This window comes from Rhipicephalus sanguineus, chromosome 9 (assembly GCF_013339695.2).
Source record: "Rhipicephalus sanguineus isolate Rsan-2018 chromosome 9, BIME_Rsan_1.4, whole genome shotgun sequence".
Classification (NCBI taxonomy): Eukaryota; Metazoa; Arthropoda; class Arachnida; order Ixodida; family Ixodidae; genus Rhipicephalus; species Rhipicephalus sanguineus.
In genome coordinates this window covers 80,478,518-80,491,396 of record NC_051184.2, presented here as the reverse complement: position 1 = coordinate 80,491,396, position 12,879 = coordinate 80,478,518, and the positions used below count along the sequence as shown (strand labels likewise).

The 12,879-nt window shown below is 48.4% G+C and overlaps 1 protein-coding gene across 3 annotated transcripts in view; it reads left to right on the top strand.

Annotated features, from left to right (window-relative positions):
* The window catches only part of LOC119405612 (tRNA pseudouridine(38/39) synthase), a 34,677-nt gene that overhangs the window by 14,019 nt on the left and 7,779 nt on the right, over positions 1 to 12,879 (top strand). For all 3 annotated transcript variants that reach the window (XM_049419264.1, XM_037672444.2, XM_049419263.1), the window contains exon 9: positions 11,226 to 11,289. In XM_049419264.1, coding sequence (XP_049275221.1) covers positions 11,226 to 11,289 — 64 coding nt within the window. The remainder of the gene's footprint in view (positions 1 to 11,225; positions 11,290 to 12,879) is intronic.

Genomic DNA, 12,879 nt, shown 5'->3' with positions numbered 1-12,879 from the left:
TCTGGTCTGCACTGCCCAGGGGAGATGACGTGGCCCAAAAACTTAAGGGACTGACGGCACACCTGCATTTTATCAGGGTTAATCGTAAGACCAGCATTCTCAATACGCTGCAACACCTCCCTTACATGCTCGACATGGCTCTCGAGACTTTCGGAGTAGACAAGGACATCATCCAGAAACGCCATGGCGAAGTTGTGATTTATTCCTTGCAACAGCCGGTCCATCAAGGTCTGAAAAGTTGCTGGGCCACCTTCCACCCCGAAGGGCATTCTCGTAAACTCAAATGTGCCCTGATGGCAGATAAAGGCTGTTTTGGCAATGTCAGCCTCAGACACGGGAATCTGAAAAAACCCCTGGGAAAGGTCGAAGCTTGAGAACCACACTGCACGGCCCAATTGTGCTAGCAGCCAGTCCGTTCGAGGCATTGGGTAGGCAGGTACTCGGGTACGCGCGTTCAACGGCCGGTAATCCACAGCAAGCCGGTAGCCTCCAGACTTCTTGGCCACAAGCACTGGGGCGCTAGTCCAAGGGCTGGTGCTAGGTCTTATAAGGCCCTTTTCCAAGAGGTCATTCACACACCCTTCAATGATATCTTGCTTTTTTGCATTTACTGGCCGCAGCTTGCATCTCACAGGCGCACTATCTCCAGTGTCAATGCAGTGCTGAGCGAGGGTGGTACATCCAGGAATTGCAGTAAACAAATGAGAGAAGTCATCGAGCACCGTATTCATGGTCGGTATGCCTTCGTCAGCTGGAAAAGCGCTTCCCGTGCCTGGTACGACAAGCACTTCTTCAAAGAGGCCCTGCAGGCAATAAGATTCGCCGTCTTCCTCTATCGCGAGCGCAGCAGTCACATCTCTGTCACGCTTTGCAAATGGCACAATGCACTGCGGGTCGGTTCCAATAGTCCACCCACCCAGCGCTACATGTAGGGATATGCCTGTCGCATTCAAAAAGTCTCTGCCAAGCACAATGTCCCGACACAAATCTGGCACGCACAGGAAACGTTGTATGCGGCTGCTTGTGGCCCACTGTATCTTGCACTTTAGGCATGTGGTTGACCACGACCAACCTGTTGCCAGTCGGAGTGCTCGTTCCTGTGTCCTGGGCTTGGCGCCCGTCGCCTCGGCCACCCTTGCCGCTGGCGTTCCAAGCAAGCTCACACTTGAGCCTGTATCCAGCAGGGCCAAGAATGTAGTCTGCCCAATTCGCATTTTCCAGGAGAGGCTCTCTGTTGCCGGCCAAGGCCGCCACTCGCAGCGCTGTCTCGTAGGTGCTGGCCGGAGTAGCACCTACAGTCTCCCGTTTCCCGGGCACTGTGAGCGGATATGTCCGATTATGTTGCATAGGTAGCAGCGGGGCGGGCCGCTACGCCGACCCGAAGGGCACTCGCGGGCAATGTGACCGACGCCTCCGCAGCGATGGCAGGTGACTCCACCGGAGTCGAGCGGTTGATATCCTTGCGGCTGTGGCGGCGCTGGGAAATGGGGCCTTGTAGCAAAAGCGGGCGACCTGTGCAACTGGTCCCGGTGGTAGGACGGCTGTATTGCCGCGGGGTGCAACGGCCAGTAAGATGCCGCCGACGGATGCTGCAACGGCGCGGCAGCCGCCGCCATCGTCACTCCAGGCCTCGCTCCTGACAGGCCGGCCACATTTACAGATGGCTGGAAGGCGAGGTCCCGCGCAACTTGATCGGTTGGAGGTGGCGGTGGCTTGTACTGGAACCGCCTCCAATAACGCTCCATGAGGCCGTCAGCTGCCTTTGCCAGCTCCGCGAGATTGGCGAACTGCTTGCCCTCCACCAAATCTTGGAGTTGCGGGTGCATCTGCCGTAACACACGGTCAACCTTTTCAGCTTCCGGCACTTCACCGCCGATCCGGTCATAATATGCCGCGATCGTGTAAATGAACTCTTTTAGGTTTTCTTCGGGGTGTTGAGTGCGGAGCTCAAGTTCTTGTTTCAGGCGCCGCTTCGCGTCAATCGAAGAAAACTCCGCTATGAACGACGCCCTGAAGTCATCCCACGATGAAAACGACTTCACGAAACGCAGCCATAACTTCGCGCTACCCTCCAGTGCAGCAGGCACGACGTGGCTAAGCCTTCTGTCGGCGCCGATACCAGTCACCAGGCAAAAGGTCTCCAGCTGGTCCAGAAATTCCTCGGGTGACTGCGTGTCGCTGAATCCCGTGAACCTCGGAGGTTGACTTCCCGTGGACCGCGGAGCACAGTCACTTGTCGGCCGGAATGCCGCCACCGTCATAGGGCCTGCAGGCATGGGCTCGGCCGTCATGAGTCTTTGTCTGACGGCCGCCGCGATTTGCTCACGCTGTATGGCGGAGCCGTTTGTTTGCCCCAGCACATAGGCGGAGAGTTTTCATTTTACCGGAGGGGGCGGGGCCCGACTTGCTCTTCCACCTTTCTCTCTCACTCTCCCTATATATATATATATATATATATATATATATATATATATATATATATATATATATATATATATATATATATATATATATATATATATATAGAGAGAGAGAGAGAGAGAGAGAGAGAAAGATAGAGAGAGAGGAGTCCAACTTCCAAAATTTAATGCAGTGGCGTAAATCCAGCAAAACAACAGGGGGGGTCCCGGACTTTGCATGGCAGCCATCTTGATTATTAGAAATGTGCATTTTATTTTACACAAAAATGAAAACTTTACAATAAAACAAAAAGAAAACACACAAATATTCATATATCGCGTTATTGCAATGCTCTTGACGATCTGCACTGCGCGACGAATGAGTCATACAACGTTCTGAACTAGTTTCTACAACACAGTTCCAAACAGCCGATGAATATTCGATGAATCTACACACTGGATATGAAACAAACGTTAAAGGAACACTGACACCAAAATTGAAACTTCGAGAAGTTTGTATTGTTTGATTGTCTGTATGCGTGCAAGGGTACTTCTGGCCGTTTATAACTGGCGGACGTTAGCTTTCAGTTATCTTAATTTGATTTTGAAGCAAGCGTGAATGCTCATCTGAGTTGACAGCACCTCGCGACATCTTCACTAGTATGGCGAAACATTGGTATTAATGAAAACACACAGCAATGCCAAGGAAAGTATAGGGGGTGTTATTTGTAGTAATTAGAATACAAATGTGAAGAAAGTAAAGTGGACGAAAAGATAACTTGCCGCCGGCAGGGACCGAACCTGCGACCTTCGAATAACGCGTCCGATGCTCTACCACTGAGCTACGGCGGCGGTCATCTCCCCGTCCACTTTATAGGGTATATATGTGGAGTGAAACTTCAGGAAACTTAGGAGTGTTAGGATTATTGGTCAGCTGCCTGCTCGTATATAGATCACGTGCTACGTGACGCCAAGAAGGCAGAAAAAAGAGTGTTTCACACTCGACCCCACACTATTCCCCCTCGCCTCGTTCTCTCCGAAAGAGCATATGACAAAGAAAGTTAGAGGTGACCGAAGTCACTTTCATGTCCCTTTCATCAGGTGCATACACAAAATATTTTTACAGATATCAAGAACTCGTTGCGCAGCTCATGTTTGCATAACAAAATTAGAGCCCGCGTATACACATAAAGCCTTCTCCTTGCTTTCTCACCGCGGGAGCGGTTGATTGAAGGAGCCATGGAGCGACGCCCTTGGACGGTTCGCTCTGTGTTACATCACTTCCTGTTTGATGTCCGAATAAACACGAAGAGGGCATCATGCCATCATGTGCCATCATGGGATGTTTTGTGTCATTAATATACGGGAGATTGAAGTATGCGCTTTTTAATATTTTTTTCTTCGCAAATACACAACTCTGAGCCTTCACATTGCGAGGGTGCATGGTTTCTAAAGCCCTAACCCCCCGTACGCGTTACAACGCGTGAGCTCGTGGCGTGTGGACTCGGCGCCGCGCCCTTTCCCTATGGAGTGAGAGGACGCGCGGCTACACGTAGCTGCGCGACCTCTCTTTCCATAGCAGTCGAGAAGGTGTTGAGAGGAGAGACGAGCTGATGAACGAAGGAAAGAGAGAAACGAGCGAGGGCCTTTTTTGTATCATCAAACACGTGTAACTCAGCTATTACAGCAGCGTTTCGAAAAATTCTCACGGCTACGTGTTCGTTGATTGTAAACACTTTTGTTCATGAATAAACAGACTGTCCGAAAGTTAGCCACCAGCCTGGAGATCGTGCGTGGGGAAACTTTCGCCTGATGGCATATTGCAGAAAAACTGGGAGGTTGAACATTACAAAGTTTCGAGGTTCCTTCGCATGATTCAAGAACCGCGGTAGGAAAGCCATGTAGATGGTGCGTAGAAGAGTTTTCGGGTAGCTCGTCACTGGACTCAATGCCTTGATAACATGCCACTGCTGTGCGTGCGCTTCTATCAACTCCAAGGCGATGACGATTCATGCTAAAATGACTGGGCGTGCAAGCACGGAAACAAGAGAGAAGTCAAGACACCACAAAATCCGCTTGCGGCTCACTAGTTCGTCTCTCTGTTATTATTCTAAGGTAATGAAGAGTTGGCCGAAGCGTCTAAATCACTCTTCTAAATGGCATTAATTCATTCGGTGCGTGATCCTGGAAACCACCAAACATTCCTTGCTTTTTAGCGAATTGTATGAATTAGGGTAGTCCATTGAAGCTATAGTTGCAACTTAGTTCACGAAACCATTGATTTAAAAGTTATCTAGCAGATTTCTGTTAGTTGTTTAACGTAACGTGGTAGTTGTCCACCTGTCTAATGACTGCAAGCCATTTTGGGCTTTCAAGGCGGCATTCAAGTAACTGTCACTTCCCCCTTTTTTAATCAGAATAAAAATCCTTGTATGTTGCACTAAGGGTACCCGACAAAACAAAATTATAATCAATGATCAATTACATAAAAGGCTCACCTCACCAGTGTTTTTGGTGACAATGTCTCCCGAAGAAGGTCGCTTGGAGTTCGGCAGAAAGAACGAGCTCAGCGAACTCTGCCGCTTGTGCGGCATCTTCCCAGTCCAGTTGAAAGTCACAAGCACATTACGCCAAGAAGGTTGCGCGGCCGGTTGCAGTGCTGGCAGCACTTCTGTGGACGCGTGCAGGCTGAAACTGCCGAACGACTGACAAGTGATGTCGTATTTGTCGAATATTGGGAAGCAGCCCCCACTTCGAAGCAGCTTTAATTGGACAACCCCGCGGCGAAAAGGAGGAAGAGGGGCAACCCGGGGGACGCATTTTCGGGGTTGCAACCAAGGAGGTTGAAGGCGACGATGAGTACAGGAAGAGCGGAGAACGTCCTTGACATTCGTCGTTTTACGACCCACGCGCCCACCCCGCGAAAGAACACTGAAAGCCACAGGGAGCGTCACCCAACACAGGGAAAGCGTTTTCTCCCTCTGTTCTTCAAGTTTGTTGCACGTGCGGGGTGCAGAGAAAATCTTTTGACTGTGCTTGTGTTTCTGTATTTCTATTTTCCTTTTCATTTTGCCTCTCACGAGAGCACTGTAAATAGTGAACAAACAAAACAGTCTTCATGATGCGTTCAAACCAAGCGGACGTGTTGATTCTCTGTCGTCGTCCAACCTACTAAACAAAGTTTTGCCTCCCTGCTTTTCCGCCACAAAGTGAAACCGGAGGACAGGCGTCTTCGTTTGAACTACAGTGTACGACTAGAATTGTGCAGTAGGCTCACTGCCTTATCTCTGCGCCGCGCCTCCACGGCCCTCTCCGCGTCGATTGCTTGGGCGCCCGCCAGGGGTCTTGCCGCCAGTTTCTCCTGAAAACTTCTCTTGCGGGGTGTGAAGCGCGTCCTCTTGGTCGGGGTCACGCTGGTTACGCTGTAATTCCGGGGGGGGGGGGGGGGGGGGGGGGTATCAACAAACGCGGGGTTGGAGGCGGGGAGAGGGCCACCACAATGACACAACAAGAGATCACAAAAAAAAAAACAACGGAGGGAGAAGGCGGTTCAGCATTTTATTCTTTTTTAAAGCTGACCCAAGTAGTAGAAGCTACTGTTTCCATTCGTGCATGCCCTGCAGCGCATGTTCCCGCCATTCCTTCGCTTGAAGGACCTTTGTCGGCACCACGCGAGCAGCTTTGCTGCACTTATGTATGCTTGTTTTTCTGAAGGAGCGGCATCTGTGTCTATCCGTACACTGCAACTGTCTCAAAGACGGCCCGTCGCTGCATCTGGACGGGAGGGAGGCGCTTTTTACAGTCTCCGGCGGTCGTGCACATAGAGCATGCAGCGTACGTGCAGAGAAATTTCTGGTGCAGCGTTTGACAACAAAAAACAGCTGGACCCAACGAAGCTAAGAGTGACCGCGCAAAGTCAAGTGCGATAACAATAAAAGCAAGAAAATACGAGGGCGGTGACAGCAAAACCTTACTCGTGCTTTGGTAAAGCGGTCAGGGTACTTCTAAAAAATGATAAAGAATTCTGGCTGCTTGTTTCGCTCGAAGTCCTAAGCACAGAACTACTGCCAGATGAAACGGGCTGGATAGAGATCGATGTACAAAAAACAAAAAAAAGAGATTTAGGGGGGATGATTGAAGTAGCGGGGGAGGCCCACGGGGATTGGGCTCCTTTGAGATGCTCTAGTTAGATCGACGGTTGTCATCGGCAGTTTATTGTTTTATCACGAGTGACCATGCATGCATTGTTAATCCATATTGTGATATGGCCAGCATTTGCGCATACATAGGCAGGGTTTCGTGTAAATAAAATTAGTTTGTCAGCATGTGACGCTGTCGATGTTATTTTGGTGGTGCAATTCTGTGGTGTAATAAAAATGTACGCACGTAATGCATGTTACTTGTTATGTACTCATAATACCTATGTATAGGTTTTTTTTTTCATTGGACCCGCACGTACCAATATATATCGCCTACGAGTCCAACCAGTTTTCGTAACCTTGTATGATCTATGTCTGCAAATAAAAAAATTTAAGATTACTGTGCGGATACATTTAATACAAAGCCAAGTGATTCCGCCGATTATTGATTCGCGAAAAAAAAAAAAACAGCATTAAGGAGTTTAGTCGCAGAGACCAGCTCATGCGAAAGCAAATAAATAAAAAATGAGGCATTGTTTATATCCTGCATAGTGGGGCTCGAAAGGCGGGAGTGCAGTCGCTAGGATCGCTACAGTGGCGAAAGCGCATTGAAGATCGTATCGACCAGCAGTACAAAAAAAAAAAAATACTTGAACGCCCCACACGCAGGAGCATTCATATTCATCATAGCCGCTTAAAATATCGCCCACCCTCTGTAAATCGGTCACAACGACAGCACTTTATTTCACATCTCACAGAAATTTGCATGAAAAGAAGTTTCGTGTGTTGCGCACCGTAATTCAGACTTTTCTTGCGCGCAAAACAGCAACGCGAGCTAGCCGCGCCCTGCAACCCGCCGGAAAGTTTCAGGTGACGTAGAGTTACTGCATATGCTACCTCTGACTCTAAGTGACTCTAAGGTGACGCTGCGAACACTTCTAGAACACTGTAGTTTGAACGATCGGGTGGATCGGGCCCAGAAGTTCGTCAAGAACGCGCGCGCAGCCAGGGGCTCCGGAAGTATACATATGGGGGCGACGGAATGAACAAGGGTACTGAAAAATGCGTGCAGTTTCAGTTGGGTGTGAAAAGATGACTCATTTGTGGCGATATTTGCAAGCAAAGGCCGAATATCTTTTACTCAATTTCTCTCGCCCCAGACTCGGTGCTGAAGAAATGTCTTCACGAATCTCGTTGCTCTCAGCGAGTTAGAAGGCGCAATGATACGTCACCACGTGGATAAACGGCCGCTGCATGGCAGCGGCTTTCGCGATTGGCGCTATGGATGTGGTTGCAGACTTTGAACATCGCAGGGATGATGTCGTAAAAATATTATCGTAAGTTGTTGAATTGTGCTTATTTATTTCGTTGTATCTGAGAGCTGGAACTCTGAGGCGATTTTGAATGGCACGTGTGAACATAAACTTCAAGCAAGTCAAGATGGAAGATGTCCGAATGCAAAATCTCAGGGGGGGACCATTGCATAGGGGGTCCCCCCCAGTCTAAACACAGGGGGGGTCAGGACCCCCCTGACCCCCCCGGGATTTACGCCACTGATTTAATGTAACTTTAGCCTCTTAGGTGCCCGCGATATCATGATGAAAATCTGTAAGTGGAAGACCCTAGATTTATTTTTCAATGTACACAAAGACATCGATCCACCTCGTAACTCTTGGCTCGAAGCGAAAAAGGTCGCGTAGGCGACCTTTTTCGTTGACTCGTTGACTGCGCCGCGTAAAATCGATTCATGCAATGCGTGGGGTTAGGCTCTACTTTGTTAAAACATGCGCCACACAGGAGAGAGTAGGCTAACGCTATCACGGGAAGCTTTAATTATATGCTAGTGAGTTCAATTCAAGATGGCCGAAAGTAATTCTGAGATGGTAGCAAATACCATTTGCTACCACTACACCTTGTGCGAAGCTTCGGTTATGAATCTGGATGAGTAATGGAGTTGCTCATTGGTGGCCGAACTTTTAGTAAAACCCTTTACTGATAAATCAAAACTGCGCACAATCTTTTCTCGGCACTTTTATAAGCAGGCATGTCGAAGAGTACCAATATGTAGGCAACCAAGAAATTACCTGTTTTTTTTTATTGGCGAGTAAGTTTGTGCGAAAGCGTTCACTGACTGACTGTCGCGATTGCTTTGTATTCTCAGTATCATTTTTGTGTCCTCAAAACCATTCACTACGGGGTTCAAGACAATTAGAGCGCAGGTCTTAGGCGTCCGTTCCTGCGTTGAACGGCATCGCCGTTGGCGTCGGCGGCGTAACCGATAGTGCGAACGAGGATGAAACAGAGCAAACGCGGAGTCTGTCGATATCATACTGACCTCTAACCTCGCTTTCTTCCTCTATCGCTCGTGCGCATGCAGGGCTGGCACGTGCACTGCGGCTGGCTTCGCTTGTCGTAACGGGGCTGAGGGCGTTTCACTTGGTTCGCGACAGCTGCAATGCACAGAGTATATAGTGTGCGTAGCACTCGAGCGCTGCCAGTTTCTGTGGCAATATGTAACGAATGTTACATTGCTACAACTGCGGATAGTCAAAACTTCAACACAGCTGGCGTTGCCCGAACACGAGGCTGCGCTTAGCGAATTAGGCAGTATCGTAATCGCCGGTGAATTTTTTGTCATAGCTTAAGTCGTCGCTTCAGTTCATCAGCACAACATATTGTGCACGTAAAAATCCGCTTGAGGGGCACTTTTCCATTGAATGTTTGACTTGTCACTGGCCCATGTGCCAAACTTTAAATGGCTGAAATGAAAAAGAAGTGGGCATAAACAGCCTCCTGTGAAATAGCTGCCAGACAGGACGACCCGGGGACCTAAGCCAAGCTCTTAAAAAATACCTTGGGCCGGCGCCAGGGGGGGCTCTGCCCCCCCATGAGGCAGTCCGGGGGGGGCCCAAGCCCTCCAGCCCCCCCGTACTCTCTGCCTATGCCCCAGCAGATGTTGAAGCAGCTCCTCCGGCACATTCACCATGTCCATCTCTGTTGTCATGCCGATCCCGGACGAGCCCCCACTTGTCAGGTTCGACGATATACTTGACGATCCACAACCACGTTCACTACACACACTTTATTCCCCGCGCCACATGTCCAACATGTCCGACCTCCGTCTCGTACCCTATCTCCCTCCTCCCGTATTCCCGCGCGCCCCCTCGCTGCTCACCCGACACTCGCGCCATCTTGTTCCTCTGCCATCAACCACACACAGCCTCCGAGACCCGCATCCAACACACGCGCACTCCTCACTCCCCTTTCTCTCACAGCAGAATGACCGCCGGTAGTCGCAGAATGCACGACCAACACGAAGGCCAGAAGACAAGTCCCCTTTATTCAGAGGAAACACGCTTTTTGTGCATTTCCTAGCCAATCAGTTTCAGGAAATAGCACATAAGAAAGAGCGAGTGTTGGTGAGCGAGGAACGCTTGGTCTCATGTTGAGTGGGGAACGCTCAGCGCACAGAAGGCACATGGACGAATGCTATGTAGAGACACGCAGCATGCATAACAAACAATACGTTGTTTTTGTAATAATGACTTTCCAGTTGTCGGTAAGTGCCTGTGCTGTCTTCTGCTGTCTTGGTCTGCTTGCACTTTACATATAAAAATTGATGCTTACCAGCTTTGCAGTTTTACACCTTAATACAGTTTTACATCTTAATGAAGTATATGTTAATATCGTGGGGTTAACGACTTTGTATGCACCAAGTTATAACATTAACAGATGAGCATTGCACGACATATCCTCATGTAGTGACGAAGAATGTCTACAATGTGTTGCAGCTATGTATTTATGCCCCGTAACCAGCTGTAAACCTAAACAGCTGGTTATGGGGCACCACACCCCAGTATCCCCAATGCATTGCTTGTAACCTGTTCACCCCATGTGGACGAACTCTCATCCATAATGGCAAGATGTGTCTTCAGGCAGGAACACTAAACGCCACTCAACTGGCAGTGGTTGTGATGACGTACATGAAAGGTTTTACGTTGGTCTAAGACATGCATACATGCTGTCTATGATGTATGTCACGATCTGGTGTGTTATTGCAGCTTGTGAGCTCCTCTGCCATCAAAATGGCTTACCGTTTGAAGCAGGCATTGTACTTGGCACAGTGCATGCTGTGAAATTGTAGTTTGGCAGCACCCTGTCTATCCCCATGGAGAACCTCTGTCTCCCCATTTCATAATAAAGGACCTCTGATGAATCAGTTTGTGAAAACAAGTGAACACAAATTCCTCATCATAATCACCACTGCACACCAATGAAACCATTAGCATGACCAGCATGTTCTGCAGGAACGCCCAAACAATCTTAACGAAGAAAAACATTTTGACTGGTGAATTGTGATGGATTCGAATTCGGATGCGTGTGCACATTGCCATGTTGCCAACATGCGTAACGGAACTGCTGAAAATGGAGATTTCTGCTCGAACTGGGGTGCATTGCAGCATTCTCTTTTGCTAGTGTTCTATTCAGAAGCAAGGGTTGACTTCAAGCAATCAAATATGGAAAGTAAACTTTCACTTTGCAACAGAGTAAATACGGTATTTTGATGAAAGTGCCCAACGAGACCTCTTGTGCATCCATCATTGCAGACAAAGCGGCGCTTGACGTGCAGAAGAGTAAAAAATTTCATGTTGTCCATGTTTTTCATCTGGAGCATCTCTCCCCGTAGGTCATATCGGAGCTGTTGGACGTTGCCAAAAACCCTCGCAAGCCACAGTATGCCATGGCATCAGGTAAGCCCAGTAAACATAGGCTTGTCACTTAACCACTACAGTGGCCCTGTGGATACGGCATTCTGTTACAAAGTTTGGAGCAGAGTGTCGGAACGGAACGAAAACCGAAAACGAAGAATAAAAAAAACGATATTTTTGACCGGAACGAAAACGTAACCGAAACTTTATCGATTATTTCGTTCCGGAGCGAAACCGAAATTTTTTCAATCGTTTTTCGGTTCATGAGAAAACTTCGCAATCCGGAACAACTAACCACATGCAATGTGAGCATATCTCTGAATACAGTATTAGTGCGTACCTCAGGCAGGAATTCCAAAGCAAATATACGTTCAAATCGTGCGAAAAACGAAAACAGTGGCAACCAGAGATATTTATATTAACGCAAGTGGGCTTTTGTGCGCCTGTCGCGCAGGCCAAAGTGAAGAGGGTGTTTTCGGCGCTGAAGCTTGTTACAGTTAAAGCTGTTATGAGACCACAACAGCTGATTTTGGCGCCATAGTTGTCCGCCGCCGCCAGTGTCCGTGACCACTATCGCGCGATATAAGAAAAAATTAAATGAGAAACAAATTTCTAGGATCGGATGGGAGTTTAACCCGCGCCCTCTGCGTGGCAGTCGAGTCTTCAACCACAGTGCCACGCTGGTGCTTGTAACTGCTTCGGAAAAACACTCTATACAGGCGTCATGTCGGGCAGTGAATCGTGTTAACTATAGTGTACTAGATTAGGGGTAGTGGTCCAAGGAGCGGCCCCGCGGTGAAGCGTTTCTCCCAGACATACACAGGTGGCGCCACTGCGCCTTCCACCTGGGCATTTCTGCGCGCATTCGCGTCGGATGAATTCTTTCGCACGCCTGAGAAACAGCGTGTTCTCTAACAGAAAAGATGAGAAAGACGGGGAAATGAACAGAATCGCTTCCTTTTTTTTTTCGTTTCACAAGAACGCAAATTCTAATTAATCTGTTAAGTACACCCGTGAGCAAAAGTATACGGACCATGGGAGCGCGTGCCGAAATCGCTGTCTACGCCATTTGTTCGCGAGCCGTCTGCTGTCGAGAGCATTTCTCTGGCGAATTCCGTTAGAGTAATGCTCTCGAAAGCAAACTGCTTGCAAATAAACGGCTTAGACAGTGTCTATTAAACAACAAAACAAAACGAGTTCGGCAGGCGCTCCCGTGGTCCGTAGCTGGATGATCGAAACTTCCATTAAAAACGCACGTAATGCGCGCGCACTCTTTGTGACAATATAAGCGTGGTTTGACAGAAAGCAGTTTATTTACATACATATACACAAAAATTCAATGATTTAAGGGTCCTGAACCAAACATCTCAGGAGAAATGAACCTATGTACTCCTGCTCAGTTTCAGGTGTTTTGCCCTTTGCCTTTTTGTGGCATTGGAGCTGTTGATGCCTTTTACTAGGAAATGGAGGCGCGTGAGAATATAGAATGACACAATTTTCTCACTCACTTCTTTACCATGCTCAACGCAGCCTACAGAGTTCCTGGGTAAAAAGTTTGCCTTCACTTGCGAGAGAACATCACAAACACTGTTCGCGTGCAATTCGCTCAAGCTAAAGCATTCAGTGAAAATA